General features: G+C 37.7%; 2 protein-coding genes across 12 annotated transcripts in view; one reads left to right on the forward strand and one right to left on the reverse strand.

Annotated features, from left to right (window-relative positions):
• The window catches only part of Usp40 (ubiquitin specific peptidase 40), an 80530-nt gene extending 65909 nt beyond the window's left edge, over positions 1-14621 (reverse strand). For 7 of the 11 annotated variants that reach the window (XR_012447417.1, XR_012447419.1, XR_012447418.1 and 4 more), the window contains exons 1-8: positions 14487-14621; positions 13165-13379; positions 9879-9946; positions 8643-8756; positions 6977-7141; positions 4769-4915; positions 1854-1997; positions 710-838 (exon numbers count right to left, since the gene is read on the reverse strand). Coding sequence is in view for 6 of the 11 variants with exons in the window: in XM_020178794.2 (XP_020034383.1) it covers positions 710-838; positions 1854-1997; positions 4769-4915; positions 6977-7141; positions 8643-8756; positions 9879-9946; positions 13165-13363 (966 nt within the window). In the remaining 5 variants the exon portion in view is untranslated. The other 4 variants (XM_020178795.2, XM_020178798.2, XM_074072025.1 and 1 more) reach the window with 4 other exon arrangements.
• A 17-nt stretch (positions 14622-14638) lies between these two features.
• Positions 14639-26618, forward strand: part of LOC109695972 (UDP-glucuronosyltransferase 1A6) — a 172070-nt gene continuing 160090 nt past the window's right edge. Inside the window, exon 1 of the mRNA XM_020178788.2 lies at positions 14639-14744. Within this exon, the coding sequence (XP_020034377.1) occupies positions 14737-14744 (8 nt within the window). The 5' untranslated portion in view covers positions 14639-14736. The remainder of the gene's footprint in view (positions 14745-26618) is intronic.

Here is a 26618-nt window from a genome sequence, read left to right on the forward strand (position 1 = left end):
AGCCTGCAGTGCTGAGATTATAGATGTGAAATACGCTGCCTAACTACAGCAGGTGAGGCTACCTCTGTGCACAACCTCAATGGTAAATCTGAAAATGAAATTGTGAAGTGATGTTTTATGCATCAAAAACAGGATAAATGAAGAAGCTAGAAAAACGCCTCAACTTTGAAAGTGGCTGAGCAAAGATGCAGGAGGTGCTGAAGAAAACACAGACATACTCCTGCAGGCGGCCACAGAGGCAGGGCTCAGAGCAGAGATCTGGTGATACAGAAAAAAGGTTACAACAATGTTAAAGGTTCCTCATTTTGAGCTTTGCTTATGTAGGGGGGGTATCCCTGTTTTTAGTAGATAAACACTGAAGTATTTAGGAACAAAGGGCTTGATGCTCTCAACTTAACTTCAAATGGTTTGGTACTAGATGTGTATGGCTCTGTGTATGTATATGCACAAATGTGGCAAAATGTTAACAACTGGAGAATCTAGGTAAAGTGTCTATACATGAAGTGCCTATATTCTGGTAACTTTTTTGTTCAAGTAAAATTATTTATAAATAAAAAGTTAAAACATATCTGTACTAACTTTTAGTGCTTACCAGAGTCTTCTACAGGGTAGGTATACAATAAATGGCAAAAGATCAATAAAACAGTGTAACAGGAACAGAAATGCAAAGAAACTGCAAAGATACTTCTAAACAAATTTCCATACTTACTTGAAATTGCCAGTTTCCCAGATGATCAACATCCTTAATGTAGACATGATAATGTCCTCCATAGCAGCCACCTCTGTGGATAATGACTGAGAAGAGGTCATATGTATATTCTGAATCATCCAATTCACTCTAAAAGAAGGAAAATAAACACTGATACAGTTTAGATAAGATGGTGAGATACACATCAGGGAGAAATGGAATTTCAGCTACTGAAATTAACAAGCATTTTTACTGTTTATTATTGCTATTTTAGGGTAAAGATACATTTAAATAATTCCGTTTACATTTAAAATTCCTAATTCATTGATGTCCTGCTAACACACTATACCAATCAATTTCTGTCTCCTACTTAAATGTGAAAACATGTATCTGAAAAATACATTATTTTTACCTGCTTTGGCTAAGATTATATAAGCCAATATGGCACATAACATGAGTCTGTGGTAAGATTTTTAGCACGAGAAAACCACCTTTGTGTTGCATGCATTCTACTGTTTAATACACATGCTCTTTATTTATCAAAATTGCCCTAGATTTCAACCATATGCCTCTCGGCCAGACCCCTCCTGACACCTTAATCCCCCGCACAGAACAGGAAATTAGCAATTGTGAATACTGCCTGGTCTTGTTTAGAGGCAGTTTAGTGCAAAGAGGAGGTTCTTTCTTGCTTTACTGATTCTATGATTGACCTTTCCTGTAGTTAACATGCTCTATCATCACAAATGACCCAGTAGATAAACTCCTATACTAACAATTAAAAATAAAACAATTAATGGTAATTTTTCTAAAAGCATTGTTTGAAAATGTTCATTTCACAGATTTTTCAATAAGAGTTTAATAAAGAGAACTGAGAACAAATCCATACTTGACAGATTCAGAAGGACTACAAATAAATCAGGAGTTCTCAGGGCAATTTTGCCACCCTCTTCCTAGGAGGATGGACACTGGGTTATGTCTGCAATGCCCTCCGTTCCCACAGCTGGGGGAGTGGTGTTGTTGCTGTCATCTAAAAAGTAGAGGCCACGGACTCTGACACACACCAAAGAATAATTTAACTCAAAATACTGACTAAAAATAAGGTCAATAAAATCGTCTACCTTGGGAAAGTAAAAAAAAAGAATTAAAAAAAAAAAATAGTTCAAACCTGTTCACAAAAAGGCTTGAGATTGATCCGGAGAGGGAATGTATAACAACTAGTTTCCTTGTAGCGTTCACACTTCACGAAATCAAAATTAAATCTTAGTAATGAAATAGTAAGAAAGGGAGGCAGCTTACGCAATTTGGCCGACTGTTAAAAGAAAAAATTTACAAAGTTTTTAAAATGCAGAGTTATATGAAAGGATACATAATGTTACTTAAGGAATGAAAAAACAACCTATGACACAGTTATGAGAAATATGTCCTTAAATCCCACAAACTCATTATTGTGGATTTTATAATATAACTCTTGATATAAACTCATCTATTTTGTAGGACAAAAGATGGTATCACTCATTTATGCTTAAAACTGAACATTTACAAGCTAGTTCTCTGCTTTTAATGTTACTATCCAAAAACAGCATTGACATAACTGGGTATTCCCTATCTATCAATGTTTACTTCCTCCCCAATCCTGACCTTTCACCTCACACTTGGTGTCATGTCAAATAAGGCCAGGCGGGGTGGTGTACACCTGTAGCCCAGCACTTATGAGGCTGAGGCAGGAGGAATAAGAGATTGAGGCCAGTCTGGGCTACATAGCAAGTTCCTAGTTCAGCATGGGCTACATAACACAATCCTGTCTCAAATAAACAAATATATAAATTTAAAAAATCCTGGCACTGTAACATGGTAGATTTTCAAACAAAGTCTAACGATGCACCTAAAAACTCCAGGAAGCTCAACTAAGAAAAGACTGCTAAGGACAAGAAAATCTGCATGTATTTAGGTAGCACAGGAGCTGGGTATAGTTGTACACACCTGTAATCCCTGCACTCAGGAGGCTGAGGCAGGATTGAAAATCTGAAGCCATCCTGTGCTACACAGTGACATCCTGACTCAAAAAAACCAAAACAAGAACAAACCCCCCAAATAAAATATTGCATGAACAAATGAAATAATTATAAATTTAGGTTTGGCTATGCAACAAATTCAATGAAGTTAGAATAGAATGCAATTTTATTTACTTAACTTTTTCACTCTTTAAGTAGAATGCAGTTTTAAGAGTATAAAGATCAAAAATTTTCAATGATATGAAAGGTATATAAAACAACTGCATTTGTTTAGCAAAAGTTCTTGTTTTACTTTTTTACAATTCAAAAACTAAGAATGTGTGTATCTAAGATGTTTCCAAACTCTGAATTTATGCTTACTTACATCTTACATACTTACATCTTTAGATTGTAGTTACAACACCAAAGGTGAAATACAGAACAAGTAAGTAAATGGCAAACCTTTCTCTTTGGATTTCATAAAGGTGCAAAGACTGGATGAAAATATATATTCAACAGTGTAAAATTCATTCTGGTTTTTTTTTATTTATTATTTGGACATATTGGGGTTTGAGCTCAGGATCTCACACTTGCTAGGCACGTGCTCTACCACTTGAGACACTCCGCCAGTCCCCATCCTGATTTTAAATCCTATTGGGAAAGCTACATCCACAGGGTTTATTATTTTTATTCTATTTTCTTCTGTATCTTTAGAATATAAAATCAGTAGTGTGTGCTATCTACATCACAGCTCATTGTATTTGTTGGAAAATTCAGTAATTGTCAGCTATAGGAATAGTGCTTTAATGCTATGTCATCATGGAGTAAGTGTACAGATATTACCTTTTGCAGTAGCGGTTTAATAACCACTGAATTGCATTCAAGTTATAATGTTTATAAACAGCCTACTGTACCATCCGGCTGCAGTGATACAGTTATTATTGCAGATAATAATGATAGCAGCAAGGTTAAAGTCACATTGGTCATAGTTACAGTTGCTGAGAGGAAGGCCAGAAAGGGGCAGCAGATGGCACATCCAAGCCAAATTAATGGAAAACAGCATTAATAATTTATACATATGTAGACATTTAGTCATTTATAAACCATCTCTAATAATCATTTTACATTATTATTAATAAATTACTAGTACTTAGCAACTTACTAGCATTGGTGATGTTTTTGGTTGAAACTGACCATGCAAAAAACAATTCTAAGCTGTGCCTCATGGTGCACACCTATAATCCTAGCTACTTGGAAGGCAGAGGCAAGAAGCTCACAAGTTTGAGGACAGCCCAGGCAAAGGTAGCAAGACCCTTATTTCAAAAAGAAAATTAGAAAAAGAAACAAAACCAAAAGGGCTGGGGGCATAGCTCAATTGACAGAGATGCTTGCTTAGCAAGTGCTGGATCATGGGTTCAATTTCCAGAACTACAAAAAAAAAAAACAAAAAAACACAATTCCATAGTGAGAGAAATCACATACAATTGCAAAAAAGATGGTGAAAAGGAAATATACATGGTTGCTAGGAGATAAAGGGGGGGGGAATAACCCAACTCTACAGAACGTTTTCCTAAAATCTGTCCTCCAAAGAGTTATTCACATGCCAAACTCCTCGAGAATAAGTAGGTAAAATATCCTTGGTCTAAGGGCTCAGCTACTAAAGCATAAAGACCCTACATCAAAAATGGGACACATGAGTATGTGGCCAATTTTCAGCAATGCCAAAGTGCTGACATAACAAACCACAGCAACATCACAAAGGAGCTGGAATGAGCAATTTACCCTGAAAAAAACACAGGCTGTCTTCTTTGCAATAGTAATTTGCCAAAAGCAGGGATTTACATTAAAAGGATACATTTAAGAAACACTGACATACCCATAAATTTTTCTGGGAGGGAAGGAAGGTGAGAGAAAGCTGAAAGCTTCAAAAGCTTTTCAAGAAGATCAAAAGTTTCAGGCCAGCCTGAGCTACATGGCAACACACCGTCTCAAAAAACAAACAAAACAGAAAAAGCTCTACAAATCCTCCAGACTGTTCAGCTGGTAGACTTTCCTGTCATGAGCATAAAAACAAGACAGGGATCATTACCTTTGCTGCTTTAACCAGCCGGTCACAAGTTCCACAGTGGTACAAGTTGTCATAATCAAAAACTTCCTCTTCCACATACATGTTCCAGAGTGCATCTTCCAAACCACATACATTTTTGACTGCTACTGTTAGATCTAAGAAATCTTCCTAAAAGGTGCAAGAAAAATAGTATTGAAAAAATAATTTCACAGGTATATGAACATATCACCAACTAAAATATATACTGGGAACAAGATATATTTCCCAAAACACAGCATATATAAAGATGCAAATGTCTTCATTAAATATTGTGAAACTCATAATGCTAAATCAAAGTATAATATAGCTTAAAATATATTAGAAAAACATTTATAAAGTAAGAAACTTATGAGCTTTAGTGTAGCGGTAATAAAATCTGTTTTCTTAGGAAATAAACTGCAATAAAACACATACCTGAATTTAAATATGACACATACACAGAGCTTAGTGGTAGTTTTAGTTTTTAGAATTATAATAGAAAAGGCAGAGTTGAATTGTCTAATGTAAACTCCATTTTGTCATCTTCTTTTGCTAAGGTTGGTTTAAGAAATGCTGAGGAAGTTTTAAGAAAAAATGATCTTGAGCGAGGATAAACAGGTATTTCTATGAAAATTAAGAGGACAGCATTTTGCAAAAAGGAAGCCTATTAATTCTACTATAATTACATTTGAATTATAATTTATTTCTAGTAATTAACCTTATAATTTGGCAAGTTTAAATCATAATTTATAGTTTTGTGCATGAATGCAATAGATTTATTTTAAGGAATTATAGGGACTGGAAAATGACAGGGCACTAAATAGTTCATGGTAAAAATCTTAGGTAATAAAAAACACTTTGCATGTGTGAAACGTCAATGTTTACAATTTATAATGTGCTTCATATACATTGTGATTTGTAATTACTTTGTGAATTGTTTCATCAGAACTCAATCATGAGCTAATTCAAAGACAGAGACATCGTAATTACTTTCAAACTAGGCTAAGCTTCTGTTAACATAGGTAAGAAAGGCCAAGAAGGTTTTTTGCTTTGTTTATTTGTTTTGAGACAGGATCTCACTACGTAGCCAAGGCTGGCCTCAAACTGAAAATCCTCCTGCTTCCACCTCCCAAGTGCTGGGATTGTAGGCATATGCCACCATACCCAGCTTCCTCAGCTTGATCTTACAAAATAAAGAACAGGTATGAGGATAGTTTTCAATACTATTTTCTTGCACTTGTCTAGCATGTGTAAGGCTCTGGGTTCTATTCCCAGCACCACAAATCAAAAAAAAGAATCCATTTAAGCTGGGCATACTGGAGCATGGCTATAATCCTAGCACTTGGGAGGTTGAGGCAGGAGGATCACAAGTGCAAGACTAGTCTTAACTTAGCAGGATCCTGTCTCAAAAAAAAAAAAAAAAAAAGAGAATAAATGCATATGTGTATACACATACATATGTTATATTCATATATTTATATATTTAATTTACAAAAAAACCCAATAAACACATTTAGAAAATGACAAACTTTTTTACTCATATAGCAAAATACTAAAACTTTCTATAATTCTTGCCACAACAAAAGGAAATTTTTATTAAAGGGTTCAGTGATGAAATTATTAGCCATATAAGACTTGTACAACAAACAGATTATTGTATTCACATAAGTGAGTTCCCAATTTCTAATTTCCAATCAAATTAGGCAACCTGTATTATAAAGAACTGTGTGATTAAAACAGGATTAGATAGCTTTATCCATAACATATATAATTTATATATCATATATAAACATATACAAATAAACTTTCTAAAAGGCATTAATAAACTAAATCTAGTATTCAATTACAGTTATTTGTCAGCTTAGACATCTTCAGTATTCCCTGTTTGTATTACCTAATTTTCTTTACACACTTCCAACCACAGTGACTCTGGCTTCTTTCATGAGGTCAGAGGCTTTATTCATAAACATCTTCACAAACCATTTTCCAAACATCAGAGTACTGAATAATGACTGTTTAAGATATTTGCTGATTCTAGTTTATGTGGAGAAATATGGATGATTCAGATGCATTTAAAGTAAAAAAAAAAAAAAAAGAAACTGATAATTGCTAGAAATAAACATTTTAATCCTCATGTGTATTACAGGTCTTATTGAATTATAATTTACATAATTTATATAATTTATTACTAAAGTATTCTTGCACATTCACCTGCTTCTCACTGATGTTCTTACATTCTTTACAAACCACTTGGTTAACAACCGTTCCGTGGTACAGGCGATTAATGAGGTCATGGCCAGAGGTCCCGACTAAGGAAGTTTCCAGAGCACTGAAGAGAATTCGATTGAGTTCCTGCACATCATGTTGCCTCATTTCCTACACAACAGGGAACTTTTAAATGTAACTTTGCGTTTCAAATTTTTAAGGAAAGACTTTAAGAATAATACCAGTTAACAAAAACACAAGACATACAAAGCAATCCAAGATAAGTCAAGGCAAAATGAGCTGAGAGCAGGTTAAAAGATCACTGGCCTATTTTTTATACTACAAAATGAAAATATGAATAAACAGCGTTCACTGTGTAATATAACTCAACTCACCCATACTCAGAAACTGCATTCAAAATGGAGAAGAGGGAAGAACACAGGTTCAAAGTAGCAGTGTGTGTACAGGTAAATCTCACTTAGCTCACAGTGGCTGGTGAACACTATGAGCTCTCAAACATTGGAGAAGAATTAGAATTTATTGCTGTGAAGTATAAGCCAACGAAAACAAGACTGACATACAGTGCTACTGAGGGAAACTTCAGATGGATCTTGCTTTAATCCACTATGAGTCATGTAGCTGTGTGTGAACTATTCCTTAAGAACAATTTATAAACCAAGCTAACGTGATCACTTCCTCTGAGAAGTGGAGAAGAGGAGAAAGAACAATAAGAAGGGAATCAGGCGGGTGGGGTTCTAGAAACCAGGAAGAGCTGGGGCTTTACAAGCCCTACTGTTTAATCACAGTGCTCCTGACTAGGAACATTCAGAGCTTGTTGTTGAAGGCAATGTAACAGTATTCCCACCATTGCCTCTTTAAGTTCTTTGATAGTCTCTCATGCCTGTCTTTGCAGGAATACATCTATTCCATTTTTTAAAAAACAGAAGACCAGATTTGCTTGAATTTATATAGCTAGCAACTCATAATAACAAGCATTTTCACTTGTTACTGGCAAATGTTTAGTGTTTATAAGTGGTAAATACCTTTAGGAACACAGAAAGAAAGCTCCCCCATCCCCCAACAGGATACAGGAAGAACATGAAGAGTCAGGAGCAAATCAGGACAGGAAAAATGAAAAGAACTGCCAAGAATAGCGTCACAGGTTTGACAAAAGCAAATACCCCAGATTCATGGGAGAGCAAGGCCCTGAGTTCAATTCTCAGCACCGCCCAAAACAAAACAACAAAAAATGCAAACCAGAATGGCCAATTCAACCATAAAGCATGTCACAAAGGCAGACAGCATTTCTAAAAAACTTACCTATAATTCAGTTAATCCATTACTGTAAAAGGCTAAAAAGCTAAAGAGCAGTTTGCCATATAAATGGTAAATAATTTCCCTGTAATATCTCCAAGTATTACATATCAACTAGATTTTATAAAGCTTCTTAGAGTAGAAATTACAGAACGCAGTACCTCTACCCAACCCCAAATTGTGGACAGTCATATACCCCTGTATACAGTAAGCATCTAAAAATATACTTCTGGCTTGCAATTATTTAATGTAAGAAGGAAACATTCAAACAACATATTGAGACCCTAAGACAAATTAAAGGAAGTCAGAACACATACTAAAATAGTGTTGGCTCTTTGCTCCTCTGAGCCCTTCGTACCTCATTGCTGGTCCACCCGAAGCTGTCAGTAAGATCTGCTGTGGACGCAGCTTCCTGGTCCAAGAGCAGGAGCTGTGCAAACAAGCGTTGCAACTGTAGAGGTATGACCCGAACCTGGGGGAGAAGATGCACTTCTAAATCAACTCTTTTATGTGCTCCCTGAGACTTTTGAAGAGAATAGGCTAGATTTGACCTAACTCCTAGCAGAAAGTTTATAAATCTCTCATTACAAATGGAGAACTAATTATTATTCAGTTCTTTGGAAATTCTAATTCAGTCCAAAAAGTTGTAGTTATCTGGACTTTTCCACCTTGACACAGTTCAGATCAATATTAAATTTAAATAGGCTTGGATAAACCACTCATATCTATGATATAGATAGTAGTTAGAATCTCTCATAATTCTTTAAGATGTACTCCTACAGATAAATGTAAGGACTTCCCAGGCAGGCAGATCTCAGGCTAGGGTTCTGATGCTTTGTGGGGGCTAGTGGCACCTTGCCTCCCTTTCTGCTGGCTCCAGGCTTAGTCCTGCCTTATTCCACATTGTGAGGCAAGGACTGACTGAGCAATGCCTTTTCAGGGTCTGCAGACCAGACTTTAAGAACTAAGGGGACAACGAACATTTAGAAACTTTTGTGGCAATGTTACATTTCCATGACATTAAAAAAAAATATACACAACAAAAGTATTGATCTGCAACAGATTGGGAAGGAAAAAAAATACATGAAAACTAGTCCTTTACCAGACAGCTTGTTTGCAAAGCACTGGGCTGTATCACAGCTTTAGCCTGAAAGTGATCAGACTTCTGAATGAGGTTTAAGCAGGGAGAACACAATTGGAGCTGCACTGTAAATACAATCTTACCACAGTAACATACAAAATAACAAACCAATTCCTTGCTCAACAGTACTGCCAGAGTATCACATTGAAAAAATACTGATTTCTACAGATTTTTTCATATTGTTGCAAATAAGTGGATATATTAAATCAGTGTTTTGGTATGTCAGTGTGGACAATTTGTAAATACCTGTTTCATCATAAGAATAAACAAAATAGTAAGGCATTATATTTGGAAAAGCAAATTTTTGGAAAGAAAATTTCACTGCTAATAGCACAGGGCAAGTTACTTCTGAAAATAAAGACCATACTTTCTATGAATAAGGAACTGAATTCCTTCTTTAAAAACTACTTCCTCAATACTCCAAAACACCCCAGTAAATTATAGATTTAATACCTTTGCATCAGGTTTATCCTTATCCTCTAAAGAACCAAGTTCTTCCGGACCAAGAGAAAATAAAGCTTCTAAACAAAAAAGTAGAATCAGAGATGTAAATGACATGATTTCATTTTAGAAAATTGTTTAGAAAGCCAATACCATCATTAAGCAAAACTGGTTAAAGATTCAAAATATGACGGCCATATTTACACCCTTAATCTACACATTTTGTTTTCTTGTAATATTTTTCTTCATTGAATCTAAGAAAATAAGGTGACATATTAAGGTTTCAAAGTGGGAGTTCCATAAAAGGAAACCATTCATTAGTTTACATACATAAAACTATAAAGAGCCTGGGCATAGTGGTTCACCCTTGTAATCCTAGTGCTAGGGAGGTGGAGGCATGAGGAGCCAGTTCAAGGCCAGCCTGAGCTCTGTAGCAAGACCCTAATTCAAAAATCCAAGTTTTTTATCCAAGCTCAGTGACAGAGTACTTGCCTACTATGTGCAAATCTCTGGGTTCAATCCCTAGTACAGCAAAAAAAACCAAACCAAACAACAATCTATGAATATTAGCATCAGAAATACCTGATTCCTACCAGGTGTTGGTGGTCCATGCCTGTAATCTTAGCTACTCAGGAGGATTCCAGTTCAAAGCCAGCCTGAGAAAATAGTTGTGAGATCCTATCTTGAAAAAAACCAACACAGAAAAAGAGGGCTGATGGAGAGGCTCAAGGTGTAGGCCCTGAATTCAAACCCCAGTACCTTGAAATAAATAAACAAATATAAAGGAGAAAACTGTTTCCAGGTGCCTGTGGTTCATGCCTGTAATCCTAACTACTCAGGAAGCAGAGATCAGGAAGATCACAGTTCAAAGCCAGCCCTGGGCAAATAGTTCCTGAGACTCTATCTCAAAAAATCCCTTCACAAAAAAGGGCTGGTGAAGTAGCTCAAGGTGTAGAACCTGAATTCAAACCCAATACCACACACACACACAAAAAATTGATACTTGTTATCTGTGATAGTCAGACCTCAAAGCCATGAAGAATCACAGTAAATATAGAAGCATCATATGTGTTTACTTTCAAATGTGAGACTGACAACCAACCTTTCATGGGAGGGATCACCTTTTACTTTGAGATTGTGCTCTTCTCTTTCTTTGGTGTGAAAAAAGTCTTTTCTGTGGTCAGAGTAGTAAGAGATGGTAGTTATCTTACCTGGAAAAAGAAGCTGGCAACCCTGTGCCAGTCTCCAGGATTTTTTTTTTAAATAATTCAACATGTAGTTATCTGGGGCATATCTGAATGTTTTGGGAAGTCTGCACCCAAACTTTGGTAGGAATTCCTTATGGGGAACTTTGATACACTCTCGTGAGACAAGGGATGGGATGGATGTGCCTCTTTATTAGAAGCCACTGCTGCCTCAGTAATCACTGCTATGAATGCTATACTCCTCAAGTGCTGCGACTGGGCAAAAGTGAACTATAAGCCTACAGGTTAAAGCACAAACCTACAAGAACTTTGAGAGTCACGGCCCACTCATACCGAGCTAATACTAGCAGTACAACTGAGCCCAATTTAGCCTTACGTTAAAATACTACTCCAAAAAAAATCCCCCAGTTTTTATCTCCCAGTGCTCTGCTAGTCCTTACCCTTTTCAAGTTAAATGTCCCCTTCACTTAGCATCAGGATCATGCTAAGCCGTAGAAGCAATACATGTCCACAATACGAAGTCAAACCACTTACTTGGCCAGTCCAAAGGAAGCTGGTTTGCAGCTCTCAGCCCTACTCCTGCCTCAAGGTACTCTCCATGACTTGTCCCAGTCCCTCACCTTTCTTCCTCAGTTTTTTTTGTGTGTGTTTTTGAGATAGGGTCTCACTACATGGCCTAGGCTGGCCTCAAAGTGGTCATCCTTCTGCCTCAGCCTCCCCAAGGGTTCCTCAGTCTCCTCTTGAGGCTACTTTTCTACTTCAAGTTGCCTTTTTAACTTCAACCATATTAAAACCGAGAGAAATGTTATCCCTCTGAGGAATCTACTTATTAATGCTGAAAATTTCTAAGATTGGAATTACTGACTGCATTAGGGAAAATAATTTTATGGAGAGGAAAGAATTAAGGACAAGAGGTATACACGCAGTACAACCTATTAAAATGGTGCTGGGATGAGGGCAATGGTAAATATTTATTAAATCTCTGGAAGAGGAAGTCTTTCCAAGCCTAAAAGCAACAGAAGACATTACAAATATCTGGTAAATAAGTTGGGTGGTGGTGGAAAGGGGAACATGGTGCTCAGATATAGGATGAATCAGGTTGTCTGTCCTCAGAATATGGAGACCCTATGGAGATCTGCGCTACATAGTCATGCTTATACTAGAATCAAAGGAACACAGACATGAAAGACCCTGGTGGAGGAGGGTGATTTGCAGAGATGGCAATGGGACAAACATGAAGAGAAACAGGGATAAGAAATCAAGGGTCTGATGAACTCAGGCTAGCTTCCTACAGTTGGTTTCTGGGAGAGTCCTCTTACCCCTCCCAACAAGCCTTTCCCCCCTTTTTAATATAGCCAATCTGAGCAGGTTTCTGTTCTTTGCACATAATCCTTTACCTTAAAATCTTTGAGTCTTTGGAATTCAGCATTTCTAGATTTTAGAAAAATATGAAGTGTTATGTCTATTCATTCTCAGCAGGGTCTGTATAGAGAATCCATTAATCAAGCAGATTAACCTTCCCGTATGGATGTATGAAAATTCACCCTAGTGCAATAACTAAGACTGAATAGCTTCACACCAGCTCAGGTCCTGAGGCCAAACAAGTTCAGGTCATATTAGATCAGGGTCAGAACTTTCGGATTTCATATATGCAAATGAACAATTGTGGATGTGTATAAATACTGTGACACCCTTCCTACTTCAAAAGTCAGGAAATAATTGACTTAAGTGTTACTTTGAAGAAAGCATTAAACTAAAAAATACCAATAATGTAACAATAATGAAATCTAGTATTCATGGCAGAATTCCCTTTCTGTTGTATTTTAAATAACAGGAATTAGAAAAGGAATATATTGCCTTATCTTTTAATTTTGTTATTAAACATTACCATAATCACACAGAATCTATTTAAAATAATTTAAGCTTTACATTTCTCTGCAAAGAAAATCACCAACTTATGTCTTACATTTGCAACAATTAAGCACATACTGTGGAATACATCTTTAAAATACTTCCTTTGTGATTTTATGTAATTAATTACATGTAAAGTCGATGGTTATGTATTACTTTCAAATGCATGTAAGACAGCATACCTCTGAACTCAGGTGTGAAATGGAGCGTTTGAAGAAGGGAATTGAGGTAACAGGTTCCACCCTGATTTCTGATTCCACTTAAATTGGTGAACTCTCTAGGAGCAGGTGGCTCCAAAGTTTTAGTCTTTAATTTCTTCCCTTTTCCATATTGATTATTTGACACACTGGAATAATCCTCTTCAAACAGATCCCCAAACATTGTGAAACCAAATATCCTTTAAAAAAAAGACATGTTACATATTTTCATTTTTAAAATGAAGTCTTTCCCAAATTTTCCTTTCACTTAGGAGTTTTGTTAAATTGTTCTTTAGAAAATATGTACAGTAGTTTGTGTTTTGGAGGAAGCAAGATCTAATTTTTTTTTTTCATCCCTACCAGGATCCTAACTAACCTAAGTAAATTACTTAAACTGTTTTCTTACAAGTAAAATCTGATAGTACATGTCCTGTAGGATCCTTTGTCAAATTATGTAATAAAAGAAAGGCACTTAATACATAGGGTTTGGCCCACAACAAATGAGAGCTGTTCTTAAAAAAAAAAATGCATATTCACATCATTAATGTAAAAAAAGAAAGAAAACCCATCAACCAAACCTACCCACTAATTTAATTAATTAAATTTAATTTAGCCAATCCTAAATTCAGGGAAGTGACAGGATTGGGACCATCAATCACTCACTAAAATCTCTGCTTCTCACACACCTCAGTACCTCGTGCCAGAACATGACATTTAAATGAATGACATCGATCAAATTAATCATCTTTATAGCACATTGTCTCCAAACTGTAGAGAGCCAGGTGGAGGTTCCCTGGGGCAGAAAGGCTTTGCCATTGAAATGATGGAGTCCAATGGCCATCCAACATATACTTACTGATCCACCTAAGACCTGGGGACCTAAGTGACCTGCTCAAAGTCTCACATCAAATGTGATGGAAGGTCGCTTGGAGGTAAGAGATATATAAGCGCCTAGCACAGTTTCTAAGTAATAGGTAGCGTAGAAGGCAATTACTTTGCTTTTCAACGCACTCCTCAGAAGAAAAGCACAAGAAATGGAACGCGAGAGTCTGGCCTCGAGTTCATAGTGTAGATTCTCATCTCCCCCATTCCACGGCCCCTCAGCCTATCAAGCCCCTACAGGGCCAGGAGGGCGACGAGGCAGGAATCCCAGCGACCCGAGATCACTGACCGGAGGCCGGGAGAGCACCGCGCCCCCGGGTAGGCCCGGGCCGCCCTTCGCCTCGCTCTCGGCAGGCCGTGAAGTCAACCCGGTCTCCATCCTTCCCACGTCCCTCCCTGGTTCCCCGGCCCCCAATCCCACTTACTGCCTAAAGCCCAAACCCCGGCCCTGGCCAGAACGCCAAGTAAACGCGCTGTGCCCCACTGGGCGCCGCCATGTTGGCGAGGGCGGGTATCCCGAAAGCGAGTTTTGGGTCGCGGACTAAGCTTCCCAGGGTGCTCCGCGGCAGCGCCGGACGGCCGCGCGGGGACTTATGGGCAACAAAATTCCTCGGCTGCAGAGGTTGGGCGTGAGACAGGAGCTCAGCGGGCACCTTCGCGAGTCCATCCATTCGCATGTTCAAGTTAGTTTGTATTACTTATTTATTTAAAAGTTTGTATTTATTGCCGTCCAGAATACATGCTGCCTGAGGTTGGGCATGAGAACGTCACTTGTCCGTTTGCCAAGCGCTGTACAGGAATTTTTCCTCCCAGTGTATTTCCTCCATCATAACAGCAATAGTGACAGAGGAATTAGGAAGGAACGAGTCACAAGTGAATGTCAGCTCAAGGGTTTTGCCTCTGGGATATTTGAGGAAGACTGCTATGGCTGGAAAATTCAGGAAGTGTTGGAAGGAAAAAAATGAAGGAGGAGGAGGCCAGAGGTCTCCTGTAGGAAATGACAGAATAGCCTGTTCATAGTTCTCACCATGATGCTCTCTTAGCAACCTCCTCTTCATGACTCTTCTCTGGCTGCATGACAGTCTATCCTCTGCTTCTTCTGCCCTTTGACAGCTCTCATTTGCCTTTATTGTACTTAATCTCTCTTCCTAGCAACAGATATTCTTCAGATTTTCCCTACTGTAAGGACAGCTCCACAAAGACACAGGCTTTGCTTTGTACACAACTGTGTCCCCAGCAAACTCTACAGTGCCTGCCTCATTGCAGGAGCTTAATTAGTATTTATTGAATGAACGGCTTCTTAACACCACCATACTTCCCCTTAGCCAGGATCAGAGTCTTGGAGCTACAAGATATTTGAAACTTTGACTTTTGTCCATGAAGTCAACTAGTTGCAACTCCACATATTGCCTGGAAAATCCATATTCCATTTCCATGGTGCCCTGTCCTCCTACCAAAACCAAACATTCAGACCAAATCTCTTGATTCCTTATCTTTAGCTTTATCTAACCCTGGGCCTGCAGTTCCTCCACCTTTCCCTGGGCCCTCCTTCAGCTTCTCCCACACGTGGGATTAGCTTTGTGAAGAAGCAGCCCAGCTTCTACCACAGAGCCCCCACATTGTCAAGGTTGTAGGTAGTGAGAATAACTCAGGGTTCTAGTCCCTTATTGTGGTCTCTGCTTGACTTGCTTGTCCTCACATCAGCCTCCATAAAGACTCACCTTGCAGTACTTACCAAGACTGTATAGAGATTGTTCAACCACTTCCACAGCCCCTCTGACAAGTCTTTTACCAATGGTATTCAGATGGAAACCTGGCTGATACATATTGGATGCTGGGACTGTGGGAAAGTGGTACCTGGCATATCTTTTGTCTTGAAATACCAGGAGGCAGAAAGGGCAGTGTGGAGAGTGGATTATGGAAAGCCTATGAGAACTGGACACAAGCAAGGCGAGATGAGGCTCACCTGCTTTTCTGAGAGTGGCACAGCCCTGGAAACAGAACAGCTGTTTCTTCTAAGTTGTTTAAGTTCAGCGAAGGAGGAACACAGGTTTCTCCTGTTACAGTGTTACGCCCCTCCCCAAGAGCCTCTGCTCCACCATGTTTACCACTGGGTATAAGATTCCTGCTGAAGGAGGGCTTGAGGCTTTTGCTTTAATTTTGGGGTTTTGCTTTTTGCTTTGGGGCTTTTTTGTGTGGCAGGCGTTTATAAGGGAAAAGATTGCTGAAGGGAAAACGATTGCTAAAGGGGAATGGCTAAAGAGGGATCGATAGAAAGTCTGCACTGAGAACTTTAATGTAGGCCTTAGAAAAGCTAAGCTAACGAGAAGTCAAAGAACTTTACAGTGCAAGACTTTAAGAGTTATGCATATGCAGTTTTCGGGCATGGCTGTTGCAAGTCTGAGCACTGAGGCTTTAAGAAAGCTAAAGAGAAATGGGACAGTACAAGCCTGGGGGCAAAAGACTTTAAGAACGATTAAGCTAAGGAACAGCTAAGAGAAAACATGGGACAGAGTGAGTCTAAGGAAAGAGGTTTTAAGCAAGGTTTTAAAGAACTGCAAGGAGTAGGTCTTTTTTTTTATTGTTTTATTATTCATATGTGCATACAAGGAGTAGGTCTTAAAGAATAAAAGATAGAGAAAAGAAGCAATGAGGGTTGTACATCTTCACCCAAGCACACCCGACCTGCTTTCTGTCTGTCTGTCTATCTGTATCTTTTCTGAATCTCCAGTTGTCCCCAGTTATGTTTAGTAATAACCAGGAGCAAGAGAGAATGCTTGCTCCAACAAGGGAGTGAGTGAGAAAACAGCACCCCTTCCAGGGCAGGACTGAGGAGAGGGCCTGGCTATGGCCCTGTTGGAGTTTTTGCAAGACAGAGTAGTATGAACAGTTTTAGATTGGTAAGTTTGAATGATTTTAGTGGGCTATAATATATAAAGGATAGGCCCTTTGTTATCTCTAATTATTAGGTAGACTGAGAAAAGGCACCCCTCCACCCCAGTCAGAAAGGTTTTTTAAGATGGGGAAATATCACAACATACAGAAAATTTAAATAGGAAATATGCTTTCTTTTCTCATGGATATTTATCCATGAGTAATGGAGTCTCTGGGTTACATGGTAGGTGTATGCTTACCTTTTAAAGAAACTGCCAAATGATATCCCCAAGTCGGGGTATCATTGCACAGTCCCACCAGCAGTATGAGAGGCCCAGCTCTTTCTTCTACATGCTCAGTGACACTAGATACAATAAATCTTTTACATTTTAGTCATCTGAACAGGTGTGTAAATTAAATACGGTTTTAGTTTGCTTTCCCTAATCATTAATGATATTGAGCATCTTTATAGATGCCTGTTTGCCATCTGTATACCTCCCTTGTGTAAATCTTTGCCCACTTTTTAAAAATTGGACTTTTCCTCATTATTGTTTTAAAGATTTTTTATAAATTCTGGATACATAAGTTTTTTAAAAATTAGATATATGCTAGGCAAATATTTTCTCTCAGTCTGTGGATTATTATTATTTTTTTCCCCTCTGTGGTAGTGGAAATTGACCGAGGGCCTCCTAATTGATAGGAAGATGCTCCCACTTGAGTCATGCTCCCAGCCCTTTTGTTTTCATTTTGATAGGGTCTTGCTGACTTTGCCCAGGCTGTCCTCAAACTTGCAATCCTCCTGTCTCCACCTCCTGAATAATTAAGATTATAGGTGTGTACCACCATACCCCACCCAACAATTTTTTTTTTCGGGGGGAGGCATGAGGGTTTGAACTCAGGGCCTCAAGCTTGCTAGGTAAGTGCTCTACCACTTACCATTTACAGCAAGATTGCTTTAAAAAAGCATATTACAGAGATTTCTTATATACCTTGCACCCAGTTTCTCCTATTGTCAAGAATTATATTATGGTATATTTATCACAACTTATGAATCAATATTGACATATTATGATGAGCTAAAGTCTGTTCTATTCAGATTTAGTTAGTTTTCACTGATTTTTTTTCCTTTGGCAATATCCCACTGAGGAGAACACTTCGCATTTAGTCATCATGGCTCCTCTAAAACATGATAGTTTCTTAGAACGTCCTTGTTTTTGGTGACTTTGACAGTCTTGAGGAGTGATGGCCAGTTATTCTGTAGACTGTCCCTCAGTTTGTATTTGTGTAATGTTTTTGTTTTTTTAATTGTGGTTAGACTGAGTTATAGTTTGTTGAGAGGAAGATCACAGAAGTAATGGCTTTTCTTGATTGTGGATATCCAATTGTTAAAAAGTCTGTCTTTTACTCCACTTAATTGCCTTTACACTTTTGTAGAAAAAATCAGTTGTCCATATATCTACACATCTGTTTCTGGACTTTCTATTATATCCCATTGGTCTATTTGTGAAATATTTGATGACTATACCTTTGTAATGAGGTAGAGTTAGCTCTGTAACTATTTTTCTTTTATTTTTTCCAAGTTGTTTTGGCTATTCTAGATTTTTTTACATTTTAGAATCAGTATCCCAATTTCTATAAAAGCCTGCTGGAATTTTGATCAATTTGGAGAACTGATATTTTAACAATTTCAAGTTTTCTAATTCATGAACATGATATCAATCTCTATTTATTTAGGTCTTCTTTAACATTTATTAGTGTTGTGTACTTTTCAGTGTATAGTCATCGACATCTTTTGTCAGATTTCTTCCTAAGTATTTCATATTTTTATGCCATCTAAGTGACACTTTAAAATTCTACTTTCCAGCCATTCTTTGCCAATATGCAGGAATTAAATTGATTTTTTTTGTAGTGCTGAGAATTGAATTCAGGACCTTGTGCATAGTAGGCAAACATTCTACCACTGAGTTACACCCCCAGGCCAATAAAATTGATTTTTTTGAATATTGATTTTTGTATCTCCCATGCTAAACTTACTCATTTGTAGCTAGGAGATTTTTGTAGGTTCTGTTGGAATTTTGACATAGATGACCATGTTATCTGTGGGTGAGACAATTTTACCATTACTTTCAGATCTAGATGCCTTTTCTCTGTCTTGCTTGATTGCTCTGGACAGGACGTCTAGAACAGGAGAGGTAGAGGTAGTAAGAGCAGCCATCCTGGAGTTAAAGTTCATGTGAGGAAGTAAAGCATTCAGGTGCTCACCATTGAGTATGACGTCAGCGGTGGGTTTTTCCCAGATGTCCTTCTTTTCCTAGTTTGCTAAGAGTTTTTATTGGAAATGGATTTTGAGTTTTGTAAATACCTTTTCTGAGACTTGAGTAGATTCCATGATCTTACTTTTTTGGTTTATTTATAGTTGATTTTATTGTTTAAACTATTATTTTTTGATTAACACACAATACATAAAATTTGCCATCTTAGCCATATACACTGCACACTTCAATATTAAATAGATTCATATCTTTAGATACCTTATATATAAGTTTAATCATATTGTATTTGTCTTTTTGTGATTGGCCTATGTTAATGTAGCACAGTATTTTCAAAGTTCATCCCTGTGGTAGAATGTGTTAAATTTCCTTCCTTTTTAAGGCTGAATAATTGTCCATTGTATGTATCTATTACATTTTGCTTTTTCAGTCATCCATGTATGGACGCTTGGGCTGCTTCCACTTCTTGGATGTTGTGTATAATGCTGCTGTGAACACAGACGTGCAGCCTTCATTGACTTTTTTTAATATTCATTTATTCACATGTGCATACATTGTTTGGGTCATTTTTCCACCCTGCCCCCTCCACCACCCTCTCCCCCCCCACCCCCCGCCACCCTCTCCACCCCTCCTCCCTCAGTTCTAGGCAGGTCCTGTTCTGCCCTTATCACTAATTTTGTTGAAGAAAAGACACAAGCATAATAAGGAAGACAAAGCGTTTTTGCTAGTTGAGTTAAGGATAGCTATACAGAGAGATTCCTAACATTGCTTTTTTAATGCTATTCTTGTATATTTGCCATGAACCTGACTTGATAATACCAAGCCTTCCTTTTATATATCTTTCTAAATTTCATATGCTGCAATTTTGTTTAGAGCTTGTATCATGAGGGTGTGTGGTTTTCCTTTCTGTAATGTCTTTATCTGGTTTTAGTATGGTGGTAATTCATAGAATGAATTAAGATGTTCTCTACATCCTATTTTCTGGAATAGATTGTGAGGGAATGGTATTAGTTCTTTCTTTAATGTGTGGTAAAATATATCAATGAAGTCATGTGGGCCTGAAGTTTTATTTGTAGGATAGTTTGAATTCCCAGTTTAATTTAAAGGTTCTGTGTATGAACTTTGTTTTAATAAATAAAACTGGACTGCTTTTAATGTATTAAAAAAGATGTTATTTCTGTTTGGGTTATTGATTTGTTCTTGTGTCAACTCAAGTCACTAGTGTGTCTTAAAGAATTTTTCTGTTTCATTTCAGTTGTAGAATTTATTGGTATAAACTTAAGATATTCTCTTATTATCATTTTGATATTAGCTGGATCTGTAGTGATATTACTGCTCTCATTTTTTATATTGGGAGTTTATTTTTTCTCTGTATTTTCTTCTATCATACTGACCAGAGGTTTAGCAAGCTAATCTGCTCAAAGAAATAGCTTTAGATTCCATTGATTTTTGTCAATTTTCTCTCTTTTCTGATAATTTTACATCTTTCATTAAAACACATGAACATATTTTAGTTTCATAATATAGGGGTCTATTGTCTATTCTTAGGGACACAAGTAGAAGAAGTTGAGACCATGGTCTACATTCAGAGAATGTTTTACTACTTTATTACATTTCTTGAATTTACTTTTTAGGTTTTATAAGAAACAAATTATGAGGCTTTCAACTTAAGAATAGCTGAATGCAGAAACATTGTTAGGGAAAACAGAGACTCCAAACTAAAAAATTAAAACACAGCTAGTTGTATAGCTCTAGAGAACTTAATAAAAAATAAATCAGGATTTAAAATTTTTATTTATTTATTTATTGGTGGCTCTGGGGTTTGAACTCAGGGCCTCATGCTTGCTAGGCAGGCAGTCTTACTGCTTGAGTCACTCCACCATCTCTAAAAAGTAAAACAGGTTTTAAATCATTAACTTTGGCATCTGAATAAAAAATATGTACATAACTGCTAAGGGATGTTCAGCATTTTCAAAGCCCCCATGTGTCCCTTTATGCAAATTTGGACCACTGAGTTCTTGGTTACTGTCCTATCTACAGCAAGAATTTTTCTCAGTATGATTGTCCATGTCGATACTCACAGAGCCTCAGGTTTCTGGCTGAGTAAGCCTGCATTTTTGCTTTTCCAGAGACAGATCTACAAGCATCTTGAAAAGACAAGAAAATCTGTCAAACAGAAATTTGATGCACAATTTGAAGGGTGCTCAGAGCAAGATGTATTTACTTCAAACCATTAATCCCTGCAGCTCTTATGCTAAGTGCATAGGCTGGGCAGTCCTGCTGTAGGCTGTCCCTGCTGCAGTCCTTCAAGGAACAGGGTACATTCCTAGCATACTCTCACCATAGGTTATTCTTGACTTCATCACAAGATGCAAATCTATTTCATGTGAGCACACAGGGCACTTCAATGTGTTCAGGAGAAGTTAGCAGGGAGCCAGACAAGTCTCCTAACCAGACGATGGTGGTGGCTGTCCCTGCTTCTGTCCTGGGGGCTTCTATGTACCAAGTCCCACAGTCAAACAGCTGTTGCTGTTGGGGAAGGTGAAGGGAGACTGTGCCCCACAGGACCCCGATGCCTTGTTACCTTGAAGAAGAAGATTGTCTCAGGCAAGGCCCTAGGACATGAGAAATTGCCAATTAAAGCTGTAAGAGAAAGTTCAGGGCTGAGACAAAGGGCACCATGCAGAGATAATCGCCCATTCCTGCCTTCCCTTGTCTCCTCTTGTAATTAAACTTTCCAAAGCAGGTCTCCCCTGCTGCTCTTATCTAAACAACCTTAGGTCTCTAAGTCACCACTAGCTCACCTATTAACCCCACCACATTCTTTGTAACCTGATGCCCTGCAGTGGCCTTTAAGTATCCTGTGAATCCTGTGTTCAGGGCTCATCTGAGACCACAGGCATAAAATAAAATCTGAGTTCTCCACTTCTCTGAGTGTCGCTTGGTTTCTCGCCTGACAGTATTTCTACAACAACCTTGGCCATTCCTGGGGCCTTTTCTTTTCTTTATTGCCTTGACTTCTGCCCTGTAGTAAACCTCCTGAGAAGGTAGATCACTTACTGCCTTTGTTTTGTGGGTTTGTCTGTGTTGTTGTTATTGTTTGGTTGGTTGGTTTGTGGTTCATTTGTTTATATGGTTCTTTTGTTTGTACAAATGAACAACAAACCCTTGAGCTTGATATCCAGGCACTCTATTGCTTTATTTACTTTTTGAATAAGCTCTCCTGTTTCTGCCCTGGCTGGCCTGGACTGTGATCCTTCTATCTAGGCCTCTCATAGCTGGGATGACAGGCACACACCACCACACCTGGTTTATTTGTTGAGAGTTGTCTCATGAACTACTCGTTTGTACTGGTTTTGCATTGTGGTCCTTCTGATCTGAGCCTTCTGAGTAATTAGGATTGCAGGCGTGAGTCACCAGCACCTGGTTATTTTGTATTGTTTTTCTAGTCTCCATTTTTACTTCTATTCTAATCTTTTTTTATTTCCTCACTTCTGCGAATTCTGGAATTCATTTGTTCTTCTTTTAGTAGTTGAAGGTTTATTGTTAAGTTTTAAAATTTTAAGATGTCCTTTTTTTTTTATATAAATGATCATGGCTATAAACTTTCCTTTAGAATTGCTTTTCCTGGGGATAGTGGAGAATTTGCCTAGCATGTGGGAGGTACAGGGTTCCATTCCCAGAACCAAAAAAAGAGAACTGCTTTTGGTGTATCCCATAAGTTTTGGTAAGTTGTTTCTAACTTAATCTCTTCTAATACACATTTTAATTACACCTTTAATATCTTTCTGGACCCATTGGTTGTTCAGAACCATATCATTTAATTTTTATGACTATGTGAGTCACCTAAAACTCCTCCTATGATTGATATCTACTTTTATCTGATTGTGATCAGAAAAGAGATTAGGTATCATTTCAATGTTCTTAAATTTTCTGAGGCTTTTTTTGTTTCTTACCATGTGATCTATCCTGAATAATGTTCTTTGCACCCTTGAGAGGAGTTTATACTATTGGTGTTAGACAGAATGTTCTGTATGTGTCTGAAGTACAGTTAAGTGTATGTGGTTTGCAGTGTAATTTAAGTCTGTATTAATTTTCTGTTGGGATGATCAGTTTGTTGTTAAAAGTGGGGTATTAAAGTCCACTACTGTTACTGTATTGCAATCTATCTTTCCTTTTCAGTCCTTTAATATTTTTTTCATATATTTAAGTGTTCTGCATTGAGTACCTATAAACTTTTATTTGTAAAATCATCTGGATGAATCAACTTCCTTATTGTTACCTAGTGTTCATTGTATTTTTTAGTTACTGACTTAATATCAATTCTGTCAGATAGATGTATAACTGCCCCTAATTTATTTAGTTTACATTTTTTTCCATTCTTTTACTTTCAGTTTCTGTGTGTCCTTAAAAGCAAGCTCAAAGCATATTGTTGATTTTATACATATATGTGTGTGTATATATATATATATATATATATATACACATACACATACATGTATCCACTCAGTCACTCATGTCTCTTTATCACAGAATTTAACCCATTTACATTCAAGGTAATTATTGACAGGTAAGGACAGTCAGCTGCCATGTTTAAAAGTTTTTAAAATTGATTTTATAGATGCTTCTTTCTTTCTCTACCTTTGCCTTTGTGGCTTGATGGTTTTATGAAGCAGTATGTTTTGAATCATTTATATTACTGTTCTGAGCTTCTACTAAAATATTTTTGCCTTGACACACTTCTCTTGGGTTTGAATTTTATTATAGATCTGTGTGCTTCCTGTACCTTGGTTTTGGCATTTATTGCCAAATTAGGAACATTTTCAGCCATTATTTCCTTAAGTATGCCTTTTGGCCTTTCATTCTTTTCTTGTACCTCTGCAACATCTATTAGGTTTGCAAAGATTTATTCTCTTGATGGTGTACTGGTCTTATATTCTTTCTTCATTCTTTAAATTTGTTTCTTTTTGTATTCTTTGACTCAGTTATTTCAATGTTCTCTTCTTACAGTTCAGTGATTCTTTTTTTCTTCTTGAATGATTCTGCTGTTGAAGCTCTCTATTGAATTTTTCACTTCTGTCATTGTATTCTCTCTAGGAAATTTTTCTAGTTCTCTTTTATTCTGTTTTTGTTCAAATTCTTGCTTTTTCCATGTTTTCTAAATTTCATTATTTTACCCATATATTGTCATACCACACTGAAATTCTTTTCAAATATTTTTCTGAATCCTTTATCATTCCATTCCACAGATCACCATTTCTTTTGTGTCCTTTACTGGAATTTTATGAATTTCTTTTACTAGTGTAATAATGAGCTGATTTTTAGTAAATTTTATGCTTTTCATTGGTGTGTACACATTTCAGGATGCTAGAAATAAGACCTGTAAAGACCACTGGAGTCACAGTTGAAGACACAATTGAAGAAATGGAGAATTGTCTTGGCAAGACAAAACTTACTTCTGCAGAAAGGAATGTGGGCACATGGGCACAGCATGCATAAAGGGGCAGGCAGTTTGTTCCTCCTTATATTCCTGATATGACTGACCCTGCCTCATGACCTGAATTGGTCCAGATCAAAAGTTCACAATCTTCTCAATTGGCTGAAATTTGATACTAACTTGGGGAAGGGGTTTAGATACACAGTATGGTGGGCAGTTTTTGTGGGCAAAGGGGCTTAGCAAGAATCCAGAAGAACCTGGAACTATAGACAATGCAGGTAATTAAAATGATGACACACACTTTGATAGAAAAGACTACTTCCTCACAATTCTCCCCTCTTTAATTTATAGTCTTTTCTTCAGACTCATTTAACATTAATTGACTTTGGTTCAGCTGTCTTAACAAAAGCTGGCGTGACACAGGAGTTTGTTTAGTTAGAGTAGTTTCTATGAGCTGAACAGTCAATTTTCATACACAGGGAATAATTCAGCACCCAATTAAGGTCATGGCCCCAAATACATCAATGAGGGATGTTAGAATTGAGGCTATTTTTCTTTTCCATTCTCCAAACCATTGTTTTAGTCAGTTAGTAAAGGGTCATTTATCCAGTTCTTAGCCAGTTGTTTGACAGGGTTGTTAGGCCTTAGAGAGCCTTGGTTATGGTCCTATCCAGAGCTGTGTTGTTGGGGATGAATGTGCAACATTTGCCTCCAACCCTGTGGGACCCCGATGGCATCTATGTAGACATGGTTAGGGAAGATTTGGGTTATTGGAATTCCAGAGTGAAAGGGATAGCCAATTGGACAAAAGTGCAAGTCCCACTCCATTTGACCAGAAGAGTCTCAAATAAAGGTCCACCACAATACCACCAGATGTTTGCTTGGGCAACAGTCAGAGTGGACTGACTGCCTAACTTTCCAAAGAAAACCTGGATGTGTTTCCTAGGAACTCTAATTCCTCCCCCACCCTGAGAGGTAGTTATAGTTTTAGGATGGGGGTCTAATCGACCAGAGTGGCTTTCGGCCCCCCTACCCCCCGCTGAATTTTTGACCATGGAAAACAGTATTGATAAGGTCATTCAAGACTCATTGCCCCAGACTGTCCTTTTTATGGAAGAGTGTTATTATATATTTTATTTTAGCAGAGTCTGAGATCCATCCCAAAGGGAAACGGGCAACTTGAGGCTCTAGCATTCCTGTCACACAAGCATAACATTGTTTTTGCTTAAGGTTCTGACAGAATATTTAATCCATTTCGATCAGGCTTTAGTTTCCCCATAACCAGTTTTAATAGCAATGGTTGGCTTTTAAATCCTTAACTTCCACTACAGTTACCTTGGTTTGGTCACTCAGCTCCCGATACATACTGCCTCAAATGAAAGGCTCTATGGTCATGGTATGTGGGTCATCTATGACCAACAAAAGGGGGTTGCACCGGTAGAGTTGGCAATTGGGAAAAGAGAGCTTTACTAATTTGGATCTTTCTCTGTAATTGTTTCCATTTTCCCCTCCCATAGGCTGATGAGGTACAACCCTCATACTGTGTAGTCCACCCCACATCTGACTAGCCCCCACTTGAGCCATCTAAGCTTTTATCAAAATCATCACAATAGTTTGGGGCCAGGTATGAGCACATATATATAGTCTTAGCCTGGAGTTGACATTGTCCCTTGGGATCACCACAGGGGAGTACAAGGCATGCATCAAACTTAATAGTCAAAGGAGAAGAAGTTTGAGTGACATCAATGGTAAATACAGTTTCCCAAGTGAAAAAGGGAAAATAGTCCCACTATAGTCTTTTTAAGGTTACTTGGGTATTGCCAGGCTCTGGAGACACAGTCCATTGTTCCTCCTTGGGAGCTTGTTTTATTCAGGTGTAGTGGGTGTGTCTCTTCCTAGCCATATGTACTGAAGTTTCAGTAGTGAGTAACAACTGGTAAGGTCCCTCCCAGATGGCTGAAGTTTCTCTCCACTCC

This window comes from Castor canadensis, chromosome 4, assembly GCF_047511655.1.
Source record: "Castor canadensis chromosome 4, mCasCan1.hap1v2, whole genome shotgun sequence".
NCBI classification, from domain to species: domain Eukaryota; kingdom Metazoa; phylum Chordata; class Mammalia; order Rodentia; family Castoridae; genus Castor; species Castor canadensis.